The sequence below is a fragment of the Phyllostomus discolor genome, chromosome 3 (genome assembly GCF_004126475.2).
Source record: "Phyllostomus discolor isolate MPI-MPIP mPhyDis1 chromosome 3, mPhyDis1.pri.v3, whole genome shotgun sequence".
Lineage (NCBI taxonomy): Eukaryota > Metazoa > Chordata > Mammalia > Chiroptera > Phyllostomidae > Phyllostomus > Phyllostomus discolor.
This window is the reverse complement of record NC_040905.2, coordinates 96,265,620-96,289,406: the sequence shown is the minus strand read 5'-3', so window position 1 is coordinate 96,289,406 and position 23,787 is coordinate 96,265,620. Positions and strand designations below refer to the sequence as shown.

General features: G+C 37.4%; 1 protein-coding gene and 1 long non-coding RNA gene across 8 annotated transcripts in view; one reads left to right on the top strand and one right to left on the bottom strand.

Annotated features, from left to right (window-relative positions):
- AUTS2 (activator of transcription and developmental regulator AUTS2) overlaps positions 1-23,787 on the bottom strand; it is a 1,155,833-nt gene that overhangs the window by 603,197 nt on the left and 528,849 nt on the right. For all 7 annotated transcript variants that reach the window (XM_036019900.1, XM_036019903.1, XM_036019904.1 and 4 more), the window contains exons 3-4: positions 19,360-19,461; positions 4,623-4,658 (exon numbers count right to left, since the gene is read on the bottom strand). In XM_036019900.1, the coding sequence (XP_035875793.1) occupies positions 4,623-4,658; positions 19,360-19,461 (138 nt within the window). The remainder of the gene's footprint in view (positions 1-4,622; positions 4,659-19,359; positions 19,462-23,787) is intronic.
- Positions 5,348-10,869, top strand: LOC118499250. The gene is made up of 3 exons (XR_004901776.1): positions 5,348-5,358; positions 7,404-7,407; positions 10,706-10,869. It is a non-coding gene; the product is annotated as an uncharacterized LOC118499250 (long non-coding RNA).

Sequence of the window (23,787 nt, the reverse complement as noted above, 5' to 3'; positions counted from 1 at the left end):
ACAGGAAACCAACAGTGACGGGAAGGAAGCCAGGACTCAGATCAATGATTTGGACCAGAAGGAAGAAATAAACATTCAACCAGAACAGAATGAAAAAACAAGAATTCAAAAAAATGAGGAGAGGCTTAGGAATCTCCAGGACAACTTTAAATGTTCCAGCATCTGAATCATAGGGAAGCCAGAAGGAGAAGAGGAAGAGCGAGAAATAGAAAACTTATTTGAAAACACAATGAAGGAGAACCTCCCTCAATCTGGTGAAGGAAATAGAATTTCAGGAAGTCCAGGATGCTCAGAGAGTCCCAAAGAAGTTGGACCCAAAGAAGCACACAGCAAGGCATATCATAATTACATTACCCAAGATTAAAGATAAGGAGAGAATCTTAAAAGCAGCAAGAGAAAAGGAGACAGTTACCTACAAAGGAGTTCCCATCAGACTATCAGCTAATTTCTCAAAAGAAATCTTGTAGGCAAGAAGGGGCTGGAAAGAAGTATTCCAAGTTATGAAGGGCAAGGACCTCCATCCGAGATTACTCTGTCTAGCAAAACTATCATTGAGAATGGAAGGGCAGATAAAGTGCTTTCCAGATAAGGTCAAGTTAAAGGAATTCACCATCACCAAGCTCTTATTGTATGAAATGTTAAAGGGACTTACCTCAAAAAAAGAAGGTATTGAAAACTATGAACAGTAAAATGACAACAAAGTCACAACTATCAACAACTGAACCTTAAAATAACAAAAGCAAAAATAAACTAAGCAAACAAATAGAACAGGAACAGAATCACAGAAATGGATACTACAGGGATGGTTACCTGCAGAGAGGGGGTGGGAGAAGAATGTGGAAAAGGTACAGGGAATAAGAAGTATAAATGGTAGGTATAAAATAGACAGGGAGAGGTTCAGAACAATTTAGGAAATGGAGAAGCCAAGGAACTTGCATGTACAACCCATGGACATGAACTAAGAGGTGTGTGTGTGGGGGGTGGGGGGATGATGTTGGAGGCAGGGTTCAGAACAGAGGCCAATAAAAGGGAGAAAAATGTGACAGTTGTAATAGCATAACCAATGAAATATACTTCAAAAAAAAAAGAGAAAAACAGGAGATACTTGAAGGATCTGTAGTCTAAAATTTAGATCAGGGCAAAGAATTTTACCCCTTTAGAACCTTTTAACTGTGGATGGAAAGCCACAGGTCAGTATTTGGTACCTACAACATACTAACAGTGCTATCATTAAAACTTCTTAAGTTATTCAACTGCAAATGAAAACAGTAATTATACAAATCCCATTTAAATAGTGTGCCACTACACAATGCCCTTTTATTATATCATGTGGTAATTTTAATCACTAGGTAGAAGTAGGTCAGTTTCCTCAATAATTTTAAAATATGTACATTACTATATGTGATCCAATTAAGGATGAAAATTATTAGTTGAACCATTAAGAAAAAACTCTGGATCATGGGAGTTGACATAAGCAGGATCCAAGCTATTTGAGACTTTGGGCCTTATTTAATATTCACAACTCAATTAGGTAGGTACAGATGATGATATAGTGTCAGAGATATTAAATACTGTGCCCAAAGTCACACCACTAGTCTTCAGATCATTTTGTCTCTAAGTTGATCAATGAAATTATGCATAATAAAATTTCAAATACATATATAAGAAGAGAATATATCCATAAATATTTAATTAAAAAATATGTATTCACTGTATTAACATTTTAAAGAAAGAAAAAGCCTAAACACGCCAACAATTTATGGTATTCTTGCCAAAAAAAAAAAAGAAAAGCAAATAGATTCCAACTAGTCTACGTTTACATTTATATTGAGAATATGAACTAGGCATAAGTACGTAATGAGTATGTGCATGTGTGTGTGGTGTGTGTCTGTATGTGTAACAGCCACATTATTCAAAAGCTCCAGAAAATGTGAAAAGTTTCTTCCAACCCTTCTCTATTTTGTCTACTTTAAGAATTCTTTGCAATATGCTTATGTAAATACTGCTTTTAGCGGCTGTTCTCATTTCTCAAATCTTCAGCTTATAAATGGATTGAGAAAGTGACAGACCTAAGCAGACATCTTTGGAACACAAAACCAAGGAAATATAAACAAATATTACTATGTCAAAAACAAAGGATTCTTCCCTAAACCCTTCAACTTACCACTACTGATAAAAGAAATGAACTAAAAGAAAGTAGACTACACGTCTGTGAATTAGGAATGTGCATGTGTGTGTATAAACACTCATGTACGTGTGTATACTAAGTTGGGTGTCTATTTTATTAGCACACACACAATAATCAACATTTTACCTCAGTTCAGTAAAAGTTCTATAGAAGTACAACAATCTGAATAAAAGAAGATTGTGAAGTTAAGAGTTATGCTGGGATGTGGGAGAGTGTTTCAGAAAACAGCTCTGGGTTGTCAAAAACCCAACAGGTGAGTGCCTTCAGTTTTCTCATAGCAGAGTGCACATTAAGGTTCAATTGCAATAATAGCTCATTGATTCTGCAGATGATTTGTCTCTGTTCCCAGTTCAAAGAGATGCTGAAGAGGATAAGGGCAAAATAAAAATATCACCATTTTTACTTACCTGATGCTGAGCCTTCATTAAAGACATAGTAAATGCTATTATGGCATTACAGATCATCAACCACTGTGCAAAGAATACATCAGAACTAAAGTACTTAAAGTTGTGAATATTTTATTTCCAATTACAAAGGTGAAACTCACCAATGTTGAAGTTAGTACCTGAAATTAAGTATTACATGTGATGTTGTTGGAAACAAAACTGAAACAGATGATACTTTTTTGATGAGGACTTGGCAATAATATCAATGGATTTTGTACTTTGATAATATAATGATCCCATTACTGGAAACACAGTCTAAGTAGAGCATTTTTGCCAGAGTTGAGAGCTGAACATATACCTGGTATGGATCTTATCCATACAAGTTAATATTACTACAAATATTTTAATAAAAGCAAAGTAATGCTAAGAACAATTTTAACAGTAAGAAAAAAACTTTTATACTCATCCAGTATTGTGTAAAACTATGTTAGATTTATAATTTCAGACTCTTTAATCATAATAATGTATTGTTAGCAAATAAAAATAAACATTCCGAGAATTAGAGAAGAAAAGTGACAAAAGCATAAAAAATTCTGATGTTTCTAAAGATGACTTTCTTCTTTCAGGGTGATCATACTAACAATAAAAATACAATAGAATATTCAGTCTAGAAGTGATCAAGGGCTAAGTGGCTTTGGCCTTATTCTGCTGAAGAAAGCACCGAGGAAGAATTTAGCTTTTGGAAAGAGAACAGATATTGGCAGTCTCCTGATTTTACTTGGAGCATCTCAACCCACATGCAGACTGGTGTGAAGACATAGCAGATGGAATTACTTCTGTTATTTCGACTGCTGAAGCATCCTGCTTGCCTCTGCAAGCATGAATATTCAGCCACAATAAGGAACAATGGGTAAGTGTGCTGACTGTATTAAGCAGGTACCAAAAAATCTTTATCCTTTTTCTCCTATCATAGAGTAATTTAAAAAAACATTTAGAAAACACTACTTCTGCCAAGCTTGATAAAGACTTATTTGATGATAAGATGTTGGTTTTCATATGTTTTATGTAAATGTATGGAGAAAAACGTGTGGGCAAAGAAAACCAGAGTAATTAGCATTTTACAGGAAAGAAATATAAAAGCAACTAAACTGAATCAGTAATTATTTTCCACTTTATTTTATTTTCATGATTCCATTATTATCTCAAAAGTGCTGAGCTGGCATTAAAGTATCAGAGTACATCATTCAGAACACAAATCAGATTCCTTTAAATTCCACAAGAAGCCTCTATACTAGCATGCTATGCCATTGTGTAAATAATACCTATTGGTAAGTCTTCTGTTTACATCTTAAAAAGGATTCTTGAATTCAAAAAGGGTAATTTTGCTATAAATAAGTGAAATGAGGTGGCTATTTCTCTATTAAAAATATTGTGACAATACCTGTGGTATGCCACCATCCCCACCTCTCCCAAAGAACAGAGAAAAATCTAGAAAAAATAAAATTATACATCTATTTGCTAAAGGAAGGAGTTTAATGTTTACTGGAAGGAAATCTGAAGGCTGCCTACTTAGACTGTGAAGGAAAATATCCATCAAAACACCATCTCTCTCCAAACATTTTTAAAAAGGTGATTCATTATATGTGTGGGGAAGTTCTTCAAGAGATTTTAAAATTGAATAAATACCTCAATATATAATACAAACTCCATCCTCCACATGACACTTCTCACTAAAAAACAATTATGTAGGAAAGATGGCATGAGCCAATCAGGTTTACCTGTAGCCCCTTTTGTGGCCAAGTAAGGGACATTTGCCCCTACATGCTGGGAACCAGACAGACATCTCAGACTGACTGATGATCCCTAGGGCATAGCAAGTTACTTATTTTAAAAATAAAACAATCTTTAATAAAAGGATGGATATCAGTCTGCTCTTTAGGACTGAGAGGGGATTTCTTTGATTGTTTTTTCCATCCTAATGAGCATATATTACAGAAGTAAATCAATGACAAGGCAAGGCACACATGTGGAAGTTGAGATAAACTTACGAAGTAGCCTGTTCCCAAGCTGGAAGGAGCTGAACTCTGCAATAAAGCATAGAGACAAAGTGGAAAATCAGCAATGGTTTTTAACACGTTCCAATCCACACAGGTCATTACCAGCCCTTTGCAGGCTTTTCATCACTACATCACATCACCAGTGTATGCTGCCCCTTGTCATCTGCTCCTGATACAAACACTGTGTTGCTTAATTTTCCCCTTTACATCTCTCAACAACTCAGAGATGCTAACGTGCTATTTACTGAATTCCAAGCTTCTGCGGTGGACGTAATTGCCAATTTATTTGACAGGCAGCTGGGTAATGAATTAATGATGGCATTTCGCCCTTCGCTGAGACTAAACAGACACACATCAGCCTGACTCCCTGACTTGCTGACATTCAATGCCCTGGTCTCAAGCTACTCAGTTTTGTGGCCGCAAAGGGGCAGGCAAGAGGAAAAAGCCCAGACTGACTTGAAAATAAAAAGCCCAGTGGGTTTGGATGACTTTTGCAGTGTATGACCTATTTGCCAGTTTATTCCCTAAAGGCACTAGTTAGTACACACAGAGTGCTTTTCAAAACTGAGACATTTTGTAAACATAATTAGTAGACTAAAATGCAAAGAATGTGTGGGTAAAGGAAAGCAGTAAAAAGCACCAATTTTCACATGGAGACAAAAAAAAAATTCTGAAAGCTACTCAGAACATCACTTCTTTGGGAATGGAGACCAAAAAAAGGAAATTGGTTTGTGTTTTACATTTGCCTGCGATTTTTTTCCTGTGTTGTTTCTCTTTTTTCCTAAAACATCTCAGTACATATTCTTTAATTTTTAGTGTCCTCTTTGTGAACAATAGTGGTCCCAAGTAAGCTTGAAACAAAAATACTGCTAATGCTCAGGCAGCCTTCTGATCTCAGCTAAGGGTCGTTGCACAAGCAAGGCCTATCCTTGACTAGCTTGGGTGGAGTGTCATGCCTTCCCTGGAGTGGCCTGACTTCCACTCTGATGCAACAGTCATTCAGTTTACCTGTAGTTCCTCCACCTAAATGTCCTGTCCTTGTTCTACAAACCATAGGTAGTAGGAGCCATCTGGTTTACTCATAATTGCTTCCCTAGAGCTTAGCACAATGCCTTACTCAGGATATATTTTTTAAAAATACTTGTGTGTGTGTGTGTGTGTGTGTGTGTGTGAATAAATGTATTCTATGGGGGAAATGGTGAATTTAATATCTGAAAAAATACAGTAGATGTGTTTCTTCTTAATTTTAAACTGTTTCTAAAAAGCAAATGCAATGCTGTAAGTACAGACCACATTAGTATCTAACAAGAATAGTGTGCTGTAGGGCATTCCTAAATGCAGTTCCTAAAGCCAAACTTTCTTCACCTCTTTGTTCCAAACAAGCTCAGGGGAATAAAGGACAGCAGACTGTGATGTTGCACAATGGCCTTGGTTTAAAAAAAAATCCTGCTGCATTCTTGATCCCATAAATGGTACATAGGGAGATCCAGTAGTCATGGAGACAGTTTCTCACAGCAGTGATTAGCCATGTGACAGCATCACCTGTTTTCAACACCCACAGCCTTCCATGGAGCAGAGGAAAGCAAAAACTAGGTTAGGTCTCCATCAGCCTGGAGTCATGCCCTTGGGAGGTAAAATAATTTTAGGAAGAATTACTCTGAGAAACACGGAATTTGTGTTTTTTTTTCAGGATTTTTTTTTCATCTTGCAAATGATTTTCCTCCCAGAAGTAGAAGTACCCCTCCAAACCTACCTTCCCACCTCCACACACATATCATCTTATTGTATACCAAAGAAAATTACATACTTCAGGTCCCGGAAAGCTCTGTTATACTCATTTTGCATATATATTGTACATTACTCAGGGAGCGGGGTGGAGAAGAGGGCTTTGTTGTGCATATTTGTTCTGGCTATTGTTTATGCAGGTCTGACTGAATGAGAGAACAGTGGGTATCATTTCAATTTCTGATGTCAACATCAAATTACTTATTTAATTTCATGCCTGGCGAAGCATTGTATAGCTACACGCAGAATCATTTCACTTCATTTGTTATGCTGTGTTTTCGTGGCGATTGGCTTGCCTTCCAACTGACAGCTTTAATTACGACATGAATTTGATTGCACTGCCGAGGAATTAACATAATGCAACAAAGCATTTAAGGACCCTGCCTTATAACACCCCCCCCCCCCCCACACACACAAAAACACATCATACACAGAAAGAAACACAGACGCTAGTCCCTCTCATATATTACAGGTCCACTGGGGTTTTGGTATTTGCTAGAAAACATACAGAACCACAGAGTCATAGGCTACCCACATTTTCCAACCTACTGCTGTCACTTTTTTTAAATAGGAAAAATTTGTGGCATTAAGTTGTGATTTCTGGACCTGGCAGAAAAATTTATAGGGAAAACCTTCTCCTCTACTTTGCCAAGTATCTATGCCATTGATAGTTCCTCTCCTCTTATGCCCTTCCGAACCACATTCTTCTTGGTCAATTTCCAGCTCCCTTCAATCACAGCTGGTGAATTTGAACAAAAACATCTCTAAAATAAAGAGATTTCTCTTTGTCCTGTTGTTTCCAAGAATTTGACTATGGCTTTGTATTCAGTGGGATACTACTCCTCACAGCTAAAAGGATCCCCACTCTCAGATATAGGTAAGAAGTTCTGAGATGAGCAGCAGGGCAAGAGTCAGTTTCACAGACAGCCCACGGTATACATCACATCCCTGAGACCTTGCTATCCAAAAGGCCCAGAAGAGCCTCAGACATGTATGTCTAATGTAAATCTGTATCCAAATATAGATGCAAATATTTGATAGCAGTAACATTTTCCAAATCAGAAATCCCATGAATACCCCAAACCATGGGCAACAAAAGATTATGCTACAAGAATTCAATGTTTAGAAACATCTGCTTATTTGAAAGATGTTACATTAGTTATACATTTACAGATGTGCATTTAGGGATTGCTACTGCTTTTTCATGTTATACATGAGGAATCATACAACCAAGAGATAAAGCCCTACCCCTGACCACTGAACCATTTGATGAAATAAAGATGATTTCAATAATTTCTACTAAGAAAATGGATCTCCCATTTTTCTTGCTTAAAGAGAGAAGGCAAGACGTCCAAACTATATAACAGAAGTATCCAAAGAATCCAGAAAAGCTTATGAGTCAAAATGTGGCTGGAAAAGATATTTTTAAAGGAGATTTTTTTTAATGCAACAAACGAAGGCATACAACAGCATTTGAAATAATACCATACACCCATGTTTAGACAAATACTTCCTTTGAATAACAAAAAAGCCTTTGTTCTTATTTCTTCAAGAGTTGCCAATTCATCAATATTTTCAATGTACTAGGTTGAAATTAGAGGTATAGAGAGACTGAGAAACTAGAGTAGGAAAAAGTATTTGGCACTTTGCTTGAGAAGACAAAAAAATATCAGAAAATGCCAGCCAGCTGACTGTGATATGTGATTTCTGGGCTCATTATAGGAGTCATTTCCTGTTTAACGTGCTCTTTTCATTCTGCTATGTTTTTTTGCAGACTTGACCACTGCTCTAGCAATCTCTGCAAATTACGCACCTCGATCTCATTATGTTGCAAAGGAGAGGTTTCTTACAAACACACTCGGCCTCAATCTCCAAACTACCATGGGCTGTAGGAATTGTAATAAGATGCACAGTTGAAAGACATTTTCCAGGAGGGAGAATGTTGCTGCTGACATTCTAATCTACAAGTGGATATTCATTAAATGCCCATTCTACTCTTTCTCACTAGCTCCCCACCTGACTTTCTTTCCATCTTTGTCACTAAGCTATCGTTGAAGCTACTCATTAAACTCATGAAGTTAACATTTCTGTGTTAACAGCTTACCCACAACAAGGGATTTCAAAATTGATTATCCATCTAAAATAGACGTGCTCCATTCATTAGAGATCTACACAGAGTCCACAGCTATTATTACAGCTCCCTGGGTATGAAACCGATGTGTGCTCCACCCCTGGATGAGATGTGTGCTCTGACCCTAGGGCTAATTTAAATAGAATATTTAAAATTGTTCCAAATCACCAATTGTGTCTGACATCCCTGTCTATCCACCTCCATGTTAATACTTTTTTCTCTTGGAAGTAAGAGCATAAGGATCATGGCCAAGTGCATTTCTTGCAAAGGTCATGAAACAGGCCCATTTATGGATTTTCTGTAGTGTTTTAGGAAACCGTGACAATTTAAAGAACTTGAAATCTTAATCCTAATAAAGGTGTCTTGGGAATATGATTACTAATAGCTGACAAAGACACCAAATAGAATATCTGAATGGGGAAATGAGCTACTGGGAATATTCAAGTAAAAATGGAGGGAGAGTAACAACTTGAAAAAAGCTTCAGGTATGATAAATACAGTCACTTCCAACTTCACTTTTCCAACCCTCTGTTATAACCACTTCTAGGTGTCACCAGCTCTCATCTACACTGAACAGCCTTTTTGGGTTTTCTCACTGATTTCATGCTTTACCTGCAGTTTTTCATTATAAACTGAAAATTATAACAAGATTCCTTTCAAGATCTTCCAGAGGCTTTTAAAATAATACATTATAGTGGGTTGAAAAGTATCCCCCTAAAATCCAGTACATGATTGTGAAGGTTAATTTTAGTCAACTTGACTAGGCCACTGAGTACCAAGATATTTGATCAAACATTATTTTGGGTGTTACTGTGAGAATGTTTTTGGATGAGTTACATTTAAATAGACAGACTGGTTTTCCCGTCAAGATGAGGGCATAGGTAAATATGGCTTGCCTACATGCACAACTACAGCAAAAATTACAACTAGGCTACAAAACAAATATCACTCAGAATCATCAGAAAAACAAACTGTATGGAAGTCTGACAACCAAGGAATTAAGGAAGTCACATTTATCTAAACAGGTATGAGGGGTGGAGACATGGAGACACATGGAGAAGTGCAGAAGCATGGAGACATAGAACAGATGGTTCCCCATCTATGTGTAGTGGATAAAAATCAAGAGGGATACCTGGGGAGCAAGGGATCCCATCCCCATACCAGACCACCCAGCCCAGGGTTCCACTGTCAGAAATATTAAGTCCCCATAATTCCCAGCTGTAAAAAGCAGTCAGGGTTAAGGAGGTTGAAGAAACTGCAGGATTTAATGGAGTCTCCTTTTAAGTACCTACAATATACTAACTTATGCAGACCTGCTCCCTCTGGTCTTCACCACTAGGGAGGCAGCTGGAAGGTTACCGGTGGTATGCAGGGAGAAATTGAAGTGTTTGGAATCAGGGTGAGTGCCAGGGTTCAGCTTCCCCCCAGAAAAAACTCCAGAGATCAGGCACAGCATTGTCCCCTTTCTAAGCCCACCCTCACATACAGCCACAGAGCAGTGACACCATATAGGAGACTCCATCAACCTGGTTCACACAGGTTGCTTCACCCTGGCAATTACCTAAGGCTCTGCCTCATCCAACTCAATGGTGTGCTTTTCTATAATACGCCATGCTACTAAAGATAGGGAGTCAAAGCAACTCTACCTATTACATGTAAACAACACAAGGCGGCTGCCAAAATGAGGAGACAAAGAAATATGGCCCAAATAAAAGAACAGAACAAAACTCCAGAAAAAGAACTAAACAAAATGGAGATAAGCATGCTGTCAGATGCAGAGTTCAGAACATTGGTTATTAGGATACTCAAGGAACAATCACTGGCTACTTCAACAGTATAGAAAAGACCCAGGCAGAAATGAAAGTTATACTAAACAAAATAAAGAAAACTTTACAGGGAACCAACAGTAGAGTAGATGAAGTCGAGAATCAGATCAATGACTTGGAATATAAGGAAGCCAAGAAACCACCTATCGGAACAGCAAGAAGAAAAAAGAATCCAAAAACACAAGGGTAGGCTAAGGAGCCTCTGGGACAACTTCAAACATACCTACATTCAAATCATAGGGTGCCAGAAGGAGAAAAGAAAGGGCAAGAATTAGAATACTTATTTGAAAAAAATAATGAAAGAAAACATCCCTAATCTGGTGAAGGAATAGACAAGTCCAGAAAGCACTGAGAATCCCAAACAAGATGGACCCAGAGAGGACTATACCAAGATATGACATAATTAAAATGCCAAAGGTTAAAGATAAAGAAAGAATCTTAAAAGCAGCAAGAGAAAAGCAGAGGGTTACCTACAAAGGAGTTCCCATCAGACTGTCAGCTGGCTTCTCAAAAGAAACTTTGCAGGCAAGAAGAAACTGGCAAGAAGTATTCAAAGTGATAAAAAGCAAGGACCTACGACCTAGATTACCCTATCCAGCAAAGCTAGCATTTAGAATTGAAGGGAAGATAAAGTGTTTCCCAGATAAAGAAAGCTAAAGGAGTTCATCCTCATCAAGCAATTATTGTATGAAATGTTCAAGGGACTTCTTTCAGAAAAAGAAGATCAAAACTATGAACATTAAAGTGGTACAAATTCACAACTACCAACAATTGAATCTGAAAAACAAACTAAGCAAACAAGTAGAACAGAAACAGAATAAGAGATATGGAGATTATTTGGAGGGTTATCAGATGGAAGGGGAAGGGAGTGAATGAAGGAAAGGTACAGGGATTAAGAAGTATAAACTGGTAGATACAGATAGACAGGGGAATGTTAAGAACAGTATAGGAAATGGCATAGCCAAAGGACTTAGATGCATGATCCATGGACATGAACTAAAGAGTGGGGGATTGCTAGAGGGAATGAACAGTACTGGGTGGAGGGGAGTAAAGGGGAGAAAATTGGGATAATTGTAATACTATAAGTAATAAAATATATATATATATATTTTTTTGTAAAGATTTTATTTTTAGGGAGGGAAGGAAGGGGGAGAGGGAAGGAAGGGAGGGGGAGAGAGAGAGAGAGAGAGAGAGAGAGAGAGAAATATCAATGTGCGGTTGCTGGGGGTTCTGGCCTGCAACCCAGGAATGTACCCTGGCTGGGAATTGAACCTGGGACACTTTGGTTCCCAGCCCGCACTCAATCCACTGAGCTATGCCAGCCAGGGCCTGTAAGTAATAAAACATATTTAAAATTAACACAAAATAAACAAATAAACTGAGTAAAGTATACTGCCCCCTCCCTAACGAGTGTAGTCCTCATAGAACCAGTTTAATAAAACAAAACAAAAGTACCATCCTCTTAGAGTGAGAGGGAATTCCTCTGACTGGCTCCAAGTTGGGACACCATTTTTTTCTGCTTTCAGACCCTAACTGAAAGAAACATTGATTCGTCTGGTTCTCGAACATTTCAGTCTTTGGACTGGAACTAACCATCAGCTCTCTTGGGTCTCCACCTTATTGACTGTGTATCTTGAGACTTGTCAGCCTCCATAATTGTATATGTCTATAGATTTCACTGGCTCCATTTCCCTTGAGAACCCTGACTGAAATAGTGACCTTGTTTAGAAATAGTCTTTAAGTTGAAATCACACTGGATTAAGGCAGGTCCTAAAACAGTAGGACTGTATGACTGTTGCTCCTATAAAAGAGGTAACGACACACAAAGCTACAAATACAGTAGAAGGCCATGTGAAGATACAGGCAGGCACTGGACCAATATAGTGAAAAGCCAAGTGAAATACCCAGGACTGCCAGAAGCCATGAGAAGCTAGGAGAGGAAACAAAGGATTCTTCTGTAGAGGGTTCAGAGGGATCACAGACCTGGTGACACCTCACTGTTGGGCTCTTGACTTGAAAGCTGTAAGATAATATATTTCTGTTGTTTTAAACTATGTACTTTGTGGTCACTCATTGTAGCACCCCAGGAAACTAATAAAATACCTAGTCTCCTTGCCATAGGCTAGGGAAAGAAACATAATGTCAAGAGTTCTTCACAGGTCTGGATTAGATTTTCTTCTTAAATACAGAGAAGCTCACTGATGGTGTAGACTCTACCTGTTTCTCCCTTAAGAGTAGCTGAGAAGTACGTGGTCATCCCATGATAATTCACCATTCTATAGCCATACTGGCCTTTTCTCTCTGCCTCAAACATGTCATGCTCGCTCCGACTTAGGGCCTGAGCTTGTCATTCTTATTGCCTGGAATGTTCTTCTCATAGATCTTCACAAGGCTACCTCCTTTTCTTTATTCAGGATTCAGCTCAAATGTCACCTACACAGAAAGAACCAATCCAATCACCCTAGTTAAAACAGCAACATAAACTCTTCCACCCCTCACTACTGTTTTGTTTACTTCATAAAATGTGTTACTTCAGAAATAATTTTATTGTTGCCCACAGGTTTGTTGTTTGTCTCCCCCAACAAAATGGAAGTTTCATGAAGGCAGTGAGTTCATCTAGTTCACCACTCAACCACAAGTGCCCAAAACTATATTGGACACATGAAGGGTACTGATAAATATTTCTGGACAATCAAAACACTGACATTTCCATGAAAACACATACATATATGATATGTGAAAAGAAGAGGGCATACACAAACTGACAGGGGAAACATCTGGCACAGATAAAAATAAAAGAAGAAAGGAGAAATGGAACATCCGTAATCCTTCATAGGTCTGGATTAGATTTGTTTCTAAACTACAGAGAAGCTTATTGATTGTGTTGCCTGTTATGTTTCTTCCTTAACATGAGCTAGTAAACATGACACAAAGTAAAACCTCAATAAAAATTAGGGGGAGGATAGGGAGAAAGGAGGAGAGAGTAGATGCTTGCATGGATGGATGGAGAGTAGATGGCATGGTGGAATAAATACATTGATAAAGCCCTCAAAAGCTGGCAGAAAAGAAAAAAGCAGAAGAAATGCATCAATTATGACTACATAGAATGAGCTAAAAAGCAACAGAACAGTAAGATTAGAGAACTGTTTAGCCCAAGATTGATGGAATTTAATCCCTTTTCACTATTCTCCAAAATGCTTCAATTCCTTCGAAGTCTTGAACACTTAGAAAGTATTAAGTATATTTCTGCCTTCTTTTAACTAAAAGCCTGGCCTGAAATTCTTTCAGAGACAAAAGAGAGTTATATCCATACATTAATTTGAATAAAGTATTAAATGAGTTTATTTCCAAGAAGTAACACTGGGGCTGGCAGAAGAAAAAAAGAAAAGAAAGAGAAAAAGAAAAAAACAACAGGAAATAGAAGTAACAAAGGCAGAATGATTTGAAAATGCATATTATTTTACAAAAGTGGTTCAGAGGGACTACATATAAGGTACAAAGATGAGGAAATAGAAGGGGAGAGGAAGGATGCAGCGATAACTGATAATTTCATACTTCCCCTTCAAGAGCGGTGCAGATAATCCTCAACAATGTCGACCTTGTCCAAAAGACCTTAAACAAAAATGTTTAATTGTGAGCTCTGACTCTTAGGAAAACAATTCTGCAGAGCACAGTGAAATGGAAACAATGCCTGGGCAGATAAAATCACTGAGAAATCACAGGACTCACTGGTGTAAGAAATGGTGAGAGCATCTGAAACATCATTAGTGTCAAAGAGAGGATAATCATACCCAAACGCCTCTCCAGAAACAAAGTCTTCAGAGAAAGGAGAGTAACTGAGTGAATAGGGTAAGAGAAAGAAACGGAGCCTGACTTTGAGAATACCAGCTCTGGGATCCAACACTAGGACAGGGAAAGAAAGAGCAACAGTTCAGGGGTGAGAAAAAATAAGTAAGGAGACATAAGTTAATGGGGATTTTGTTTAGAGTAGCTTCATGTTTGTCATGATTGAAATAAGCAGATCTTGTCAAGTCTACAGTTACAAGGGAATTTAAGTTAAAAGGGGTAGAGAAGGTTGCTAAGGTAAGTTCTAAATCTGATGAAAAAATGAAGAGGATGAATATTTTTTAGCACAGATGATGTGCTCTGAGCACCAAGAACTATGCTATGTGATTCAAATACAAAGTACCAAGTAATCTTTAAAGGAGACCTATAAGGTACATCCATTTCATCCATTTTAAAGGTAAAGAAACCAAGCCTTAGAAAGAGCAAGTTCTTTTCCTTAAGGTAACACAGATAATAAACAGCTAAACTGTTACTAAAACTTGATGTGCTTGTTACAAATGCCCATGATCATTTAATAATTTGAGACTTTGCTGTATTTACCAAGGGCATAAATTTAGCTCCCAAATTCTGACTGTTTCTTCAGTTGCAAAATTCTATATAAATCAGAAGCTGTATTTTCCCCCTTGAACAATTTATTGTGAACACTGAGATATTCTATTATTCCTCTTAACTTTTCCCTTTGTGACTAATCTAAATAAGTTACTATGTATCCTTGATGTGGACAATCCAAAAGTCCTTACAGATAAATAATCCCTCTGGCAATATGGCTTGGCAATTCATAATTCAGAAAAGCCAAACACATTTGGTTTTTAAGCTTTACCCATAGATAAAATCTTTCAGCTATAATGAAATTCTTTATTCTTACTCCTTTGGCCTGTCCAATTAAAAAAATACGTAACTAATGCAGTATCTTGATTAGCTACACTTAAGAGAAAGTCTCAACTGCCAAAGCTTCTAAAAATATCATTGAATGTAGTAGAAGACTTCTGGGAATTTTTATCTCAGCTGAAAAAAAAAGAATGTACAAGATGGACTAACAGGGGCCAAATATACTCTCCCACTTTCAGTAGCTTAAGTTTAAGCTACTAAAGAAACAGACAAAGGTATTTTAAAAAGGGTTTGCAGAAACCGGCAATAGGCAGCACAAGACAGTGACATCAGAGAGAAGGGAAGCAAGTGAGATGATCCCACCTTTGCCCCAGCTTACTGCTTACAGAGAGTTTTCATGTCAGGGTAGGGTGGGTGGGATGGGGCAAGATGGGGTAGGAGATGATCCTTGTGGAGCACACAGCATTCCTGAATTGTGAAAATAAGAGTTGATGATCAAAGAAAGCAAAGGCAGCTTGAAGAGGCAAAACAGAAGATGGGAAAGATGGGAGTGCCATAGAGAATCATGAAACCTGAAGAAGATTCCCCTCTAGTCTTCACCTGAAACACACTGGCATATTTGTAGGAGCAAAGAACCTAAAGTAAAGGGAAAAGTCACTGAAAGGAACAGCAAGAATGACTCCAGAGCTCACACATGGCAAGGAATAGCATTCCCACAACCTACAATGGAAAAAACCCTTATAAAACCATCAATAATTAGGTGAAGTATTCAGTACTGGGGAAAAATTAGCTATAGACTAAAGGCTGATTGTACTTTTTCCTCTTATCTTTAATAATGTTTTTGCAAAAATATGAATTTTGCAAAAGTATGAATATGCAACACAAACTCAAATTATTTTGTACGCTGGCAGGATTGTTACAACCCTAATATATATGTTTAACATTATTTCTACTGTGGTAAAATACACATGTGCCATAAGTTTGACATCTGAACCATTTTTAAGGGCACAATTTGGTCACAATTTGTGTAAAACTATTTCATCACCACACACAGACACTCCATAACTATGAAGCAGTAACCCCCCACCCAAACCACGGATCTCTGGTAACTCCTGTTCTACCTTCTGTCTCTAGAAATGTTCATATTCTAGATAACTCATAGAAATGGAATCATACAATATAGTCTTTTTTACACCTAGCTTCTTTCACTTAACATTATGTATTCAAAGTTCACTGGTGTAACATGTACGAGAACTGTATTCCTTTCTTATTTATGGCTGAATAACATTCCATTCTCCATATATGTCACTTTTTGTTTATCCATGCAATTGTTGATAGACATTTGTGTTGTTTCCACTTTTTGGTTTTTGTAAATGATGCTGCAATGAACTGGCTTATAAGAAGTTATTTTCAATTTGTTTCTGTCATACCTAGAAGTGGAATTAGTGGGGGTGTGGTAATTCTGTGTTTAGCTTTTTGAGGAACTGCTTAGCTATCTTCCACAGTGGCTACACCATTTTACATTCCCATCAGTATGTACAAAGGTTCCAATTTCTCCATATCCTTGCCAACACTTGTTATTGTCCTTTTTGAAAAAAAATATAGCTGTCTTAGTAGATATGAAATGGTATTTCATTATGATTTATATTTACATTTCTCTAATGACTAATGCTGAAGAGCATTTTCCATACGCTTTTTGGCCCATTGTTTATTTACTTTTTGCACAGATCTCTTCTCAAGTCCTTTGCCCATGTTTGAATTGGGTTGTTGGTTACTGTTGAGTTGTTTGAGTCCTTTTACATACCTAGATTGCACTGATTCTGAAAATTGCTTTGTGTAGTACTGACATCTTCACAATATTAAATCTTCGTATATAATGGGATATCTTTAGCCAATTTTTTTTTTTGTCTAATGGAAAATAAATTCAGCACAACTAGTCAAAAGATCTCTATGACTTTAATACTATGCTCTTGCCCCTAACCTAACGTGGCTTTCATTTATCCACTCTATGATGAAATTATGACTAACTAATTCTAGGAAAATTTCCAGGTCAATAAGATCTCACATTAAAAGCTGTTGGAAACCTACCTGCCTGGTTTCAGAAGCTGTAACCCCCACCAAGGCTAAGGCTGAGGGAGAGACCTTGGACTGTAAGCCACTAAGAAGACAAAAGCTTATCTCCCTGGCAAAGAGCGCTGCTTTGGCTCCTTTTACTTCATCCATAACTGGCCCCCAATGCTTGGTTGGTTAACCAATGGCAGGTAAGATTCTCCAAGGAGGGAACCATCTAAGACAGGCATGATCACGTGGGAGGCCCCCAAGAAAGGACCTAGGGGGCTACAGCAAAAGGAGGTGATGGACCCTTGCTCCTTGGCTTTGATAAAGCCTAGGTCCTCATTCTGTCTGCGAGAAGTCTCCTAATCTCTTGGCTGCCTTACTTCCCCTGCCTGACTTAAGCCTGAAACAATGACAGAGGGTAGTGCAGCCTTGTGCTGGAAAGGGCGGGTTCTTTAAGGCAATCAGGCCTAAGAAAGAATATGTAAAATCCTGTGAAACCTGCTTTGTTTAGAATGCTCTCAATGAAATGTTAAGGGTCCGAGCAAGAAGTAAGTTTGTTCCTCAAAGTTTTACAGCTCTTTAGCTATCTGACCCTGACTCAGAATAGGCCCTCAGAGTTCTTTGATATCTATTGTTTGATCCTTACTGCCTGACAATGATTAATGAGCTTTATCTGTATTCCTGTACAAATGAACCCAATAAAAGCCCACTGAGGAACAGGCTCCTGGCCCTTCTCCTTTGAGAGATCAGCCGCCTTTCCTCCCCAAGCAGATAATGTCTTGGTAGACTTATTCTCATCCGAGGCAGCTGGGGGCCCCTGCGGGCAGAGCGCCCCCACAAAAAGCAAACCAAAATTTCAGAAAAACAGCTACTTAAGTATTAAGCATTGTTGTTAGCAATACAGGTAACAAATACTGTTATACTTTTATCACTATAATTTACAGTTCTATCACAAAATTAAAGAAATATAAACACACAAAGAAATATTCTTATATATACATATTAATACTAATAGCAAGACTGAGTTGATATTATTAATATTAAAATAAGGGGAGGTGATTGTCTACAAATAAGATATTAAGAGTACTACAGAAATAATTACCCTTCATTTACTGAACTTAATTCTTATAAGAATTCAATGCTATATACATCAAATATCACCCTACATTGCACACACTTTCCTGAGAGGTATAGGAAGGTAGCTGATTCTTGGGGCTGTCTACTTTGGCTGACGGAGAAATGACTCAATGTGCTGCAATGGTCTCCAACCGTTTATGCTTAAGGACACTTTTTAGTAAAAAAAAAAGTTATGAGCACATTCTTAAGAGTGTTTATAAATTATAGACATGAATTACTCCTTGCTTATTAAATTGGATAGTAGTAAAGTTACTTTACTACTTAAAATACTTAAAATACTAGATCACCTTATGCACCATAATGAAGACAACTGCTTCAGAGAATTATAAAAAAGGAAGATAAGACACAAGGGGTTTTGTTTCTATTATACATCCAAACATTGCTTCCTCTTCTTGAAACTCAGAGACAGGATTGCTATCTTCTTTCTTAAGAGTATTATCTCACTTAATCTGATGTTTCTGTGTTGATATTATTAATAAAACTTTCTACCTACTTGATCTATTTTACAAGAAAGTTTCCAAGTGCTGCTCTCAGGGGCAAGGATTAGTCAAGAATCCCGTCATGTGATAGGTTAGAGAAGCAAGTTTCTAAAGAAGGCCAGGTGGCTCTTGGAAGTGATAACAGGGAATCAGGTCTGTTAGTGGACAGAAGGGCTGACAGATTCCTCAAGAGGCATGGTGTATTCTGACAAGGGTTTCTCCCCTAGAAAAAGGCAGTGGTACAATGGGGAGACAATGTCATTTAACTATGCACTATTTGTAATGTCTTCACTCATGAAATTGGTAATAATCCCTTTTTGCCATTTTATTTCGGTTGGAAGAGGTGACTAACTAATGAGCCACTTATTTGGCAAGAGACAAAACTGAATTTCCTGACAGTTTCCAAGGTGACAAATACTCCCACCTACCTTGTAATTTGTTAAAACACATTTTAGGTCAAACTAGAAAATGGAATGACACTCTAACACAAGGCTCAACCACGTGTACATCAAGAATGGGTAAACTATAATACTTGGATATACCAAGTGATATGAAGGGATAGAGTGTTGGGAAATTGAGACTTTACTCAAGGGATGTATGGTCTGGTAGTTTTGTTTGAAATGTTTTTTAATACTTACATCACTGAGCCTTTCTCGAGAGCTGCTTCTGTGGAAGCCCTTGGATTCTCCACTGGCGCTTTCACTGTCACTGTCCCTGCAGCTGTTCTGCCCTGGTTTGAGCTACAGACAAAAGAAAAGAGAAATGAGAAGAGTCAGTGGTCTCTTCACACAACTGTTTTTTTGGCGCTGTTCTTTAAGCTTCATTAAAAATGAATAACTTAAGGTCTTGATATTTTGCATTCTTCTCAGTTTCTGAATAGTGCCAGACAAGTTGCCATAAAAAGAAACACAGAGGGTAGCATAAGCAAAACATTTACCATGAAATGTTAATGTAGATAAAAGGGTGAGCAAACCTCAAATAAATACCTGGAAAGTCTAACAAAGGTTCATAAATCTTGGAAAGTAATCTTTCCTCAGATTTTTCCTTTGTTCTATTGTGATATCTGGTCAATAATAATAATAATAAAAAAACCCAGAACATGCAATAAGCTAAAAGCAGATTCTACCAACTATAATTTGCCACCTTATTTTTTCTGTCCTCTTCTGAAAAGAAACAACAAAACAGAACAAAAACCAAGGTTTCCTTATTCTAGGACAAAATGATGAGATGCTGGATGCTATCCTTTAACCATTGGGAAGACATTTAATAATTCTGTTTGTTGAGACAACATTCCAGAAGTCTCCTGCCAGATATTTAAAAGTACCAGATTAAGACCTATGGTTCAAGTAAATTAAGACAGCATTCATTCAACAAATAGGTATTAAATCCACAATTGGGCCTGGCAGTAAGCTGTAGATATACGGTGCTAAACCAAAAAAAAAAAAAGCCTCTGATCTTACAAAGCTTACATTTTAGAAGTTTCTATGCATTTATGCAGCTCTGGTTTTCCATTAAAAATGGACAAACACACAGAATTGCAAACATTAAGTCTATGTGAGACTGAGTCACACACATATGGAAGAACAGTCTATGATATCATCACCAACCACATTTGCAAAGATCCTGAGCAATTTGATCAAGTTACAAGACAGCCCGTTTGCAATATTCTCAATCTAGCAAAAGAAAGTGCAAGACATTCAAGTAAAACAACACAAGGGAATACTTGCTAGTAAGTGAAAACCAAAAAGTAGCCAGTGACATTCCAAGAAAACTGAAACTGAACTCCAAGAAAACATGAGCAACTGAACTCATATGGTTGAGAGGAGAAAAGACACACCTGATGGGAGAAAGACAAGAAAAGCAACTTTCTAGGAAATGATCAGGGTCTTTTTGGAAACACAGTTCCTTTGGGGAGAAAGAGGAAGAAATCTTAGAGAGGGGTACATGGACCAAAACATGGATAGTCTCAAACAAAACACAACTCCCCTTTTTCTAGGCAGAAGGGAACTTAAGAAAGCATAACAGGTAATAGGCAGCAAAATGTTTGCCTGCAGGTTTCCATATGGCTCTGGGGCCAAGGAGCAAGACAACCAAGATGAATGGAGGAGGAATCTGCATTAGCATTTCTTTGTACCTTTAATGTGTTTCTTTAAAGAATGCAATTCAAACTGCACTTTTGACCATACCATCTAATTAGCTATCCCCAGATCCCCACTTTTGGCTTTCCACCTTTCTACAAATTCACCTCTATTTTATTACTGAGACAGAGAAACATGGATATGAGAAACACAGATAGGTTGCTTCCTGTATGTACCCCAATCAGGGATCAATTCCACAACCCAGATATGTGTCCTGACCCAGGATCAAACCCACAACTTTAAGTGGGTTTTAAGACAACACTCCAACCAACTGAACCATCTGACTAGGGCTCTACAAATCCACTTTTATCACTTCCTTCTAAAATCCCATTCTATAGAAGTCTTCTCTAATGGAACCCCTCAAAATGATGCTAATTTTACTTTGTATCCTCCTGAGCCCTTAAGTACTTAGTTTCTTCCTAAATTAATGCAAAACCTGTTGATTCTCTGTTAATTCAGATGAAAGTGCTATGAGCCTTTTCTTATTACTATGGAACAAAAGTTCAGACTATTGTCATTCTCTTCAAGTTTTCATTTTTATACTTATAATAAAAGGGCATTTAATCTAAAATGGACATCACTTTCTCTCAATTTCTTGAACATGTCATGTCCATTTCTGCCCTCCACTGTTTCACACTAAATTTCCTCTCTCTGACCTGCTCATCCTCCCCTTCTCTGTGCTTTTTGGGTGAAGATTTTTTTAAAGCCCAGACAGTATATCCTCCACTATACAGGGTCTTTGAAGAACTAACTTTTTTTTTTTTTTAGAACTCTTTCTTTCTGTATTTAGTTTTTAATATATGTTCTCATTGTTAGCTAGTATATCATTCTATAACATACTGTCAAGTTTAAAACAGACTATTGTCAAGTATATGTGTACTAAAAATAAAATCTGTATAATGAGGGGGGCCCCTAATTGATAAGCAATGTCAGAAATCTTATCCCACCAGATTTCTCAGTTAAGCAAAAGTAGGTGAAGCTACCTACCTCCAATGTACAGATGAAGAAACAAGTAAAACCAATGATGTATTAAGAAGCAGGCATGAGATCTAGGACTAAACTCGTGCCTTATAGCCTACTGCTCACATCATTTTAATTCTTAGTGCCTGTTTAGATATTTATGTTTGACACGGCACTGCTTCTCCAGTATGTTAGTATCTCCACAGAATATATATTTAATATATCTGTGGTGCCTGACTGCATTCACAAAGAAAGGAGTCTTGTAAGGTGATATTTGATCAAGAGATATTTATAAAAACTCAGTCCCCCAACTATGATGAAAAATAAACATGCAAGGAATAAAGGGTATAAGGGTGTGAAGACTTTTTGTAATATCCAACTGGCTTAGCAAAGTGTGAACTTTGCATTTGGATCTTTTCCATGTTTTTTTTTTTTCATGGAAGGAAAATGATACAAGGTCCAACAAGAGATTCCAATGTCCTTGACGTCAATTATCTGACTAAATGTTGATCTAGGCTAAGGGAAAAACCCACGAAAGATTGAGATGAAGCAGTTTGCTAGTCTTCCCTGTGCCCTGCCAGCAAAAGCACTTCAGCGACTTTTCTTCTGAGAGACTTACATAAAATCCACCCCACACTACCCCTTTTTCCTCCAAAGCCAGGCTCAAGTTTAAAGGAAACTTAGGATTTTAAGCTGTCAGACAGCTCAATATTTCAAAGAAATGGATTGACTACAGTAAGTACTAAAGCTAAACCACACGATTTCAAGCAAAAGAAGTATTCATTCCTAATCCCATGAATACATTTAAAGCTGGCATTTTCAGCCACATCCAATGGATCATTTGAGGTAGCATAACTAACTCAGAAACTGTAATCCTTCATCTGAAATTCCTGGCTATTACCTACAACCAAGATCTATTACAAAGGCCAGGTGCTGGCTTAAACATTTAAAGACCTAAGAAAAATCGATTTGCTTACATTGATTTGTCCTAGCACCCATGGCGACTCTGTTATAAGAAAGCTTTTGCTCTAACTGATGCAATGAGATTTCTTACCATCAGCCTGTAAATACTTCAGTATGTTGTTTCTTTAAAAATTACTGTAATTCACTCTCTTAGTTTCAGAAGTTTCTTCCCATCAGACTATTGTATATTTTAGTAATAAGAATTAAACAGAAGAAATGAAAGGATACTAGTGTCTGGCATGATGGCAGTAATTCTATCAATAGCTATAAAATTTTTTTTTAAATATAAGAGACCATTTTGTTTTTCATTAGATTTCATTGTCAACAGTATATTCTCCAAATTCTGAAACTGTGATCCTGTTACAGACTTAACTGGTATTAATGGCTAATTAGGAAAAATAACGATGCATGGTTTTATCACTGGTAATGAAAATATAACAAAGTCTCATCACCCTGGCCTGAGTGAAGGGAGAGCAATTCTATACACATCTGCCAAGATTTGTGAGCCAAGCTATGCCATTCGGTCATTCTTGTTGAGTTCCAACAAGATGTTAGCTGCTCAGCAGGTGTCATTAACCCTTCAAACAAAATTTATAGGAGGATTAAGTACTTAGAGAAGATATCTATGCCTGGAACTCTAGAGGAATGATGTGAATTATGCAGTGCAATGCATAAGAATATCCAAATTATGCAGCGTAATTCAGAATAGCACACCATAGTTTTGGTTCCTTAAAGCGGCATAAATCCTATCTTAGACTGCTGAGTTCTCCTGTAGGGACCTAACTGAACTCTATACAAGGTTTTTAAAATGTGTCAATAAGCACAGAATCTTCTTTCAGCCAAAGAAATTTTGTGATACATGTTCACTAACATTAAAGCAGCAAGTGTTTAATCTTGTAAAACTTTTTTTCAAAAAATAACTCTCCACAGGTGGGGAAAGTTTAATAGATTGGATGGCATCTGTGCTGTTTTATTCCTTAGGCTTTAAAAGGTATTTCAGATGAG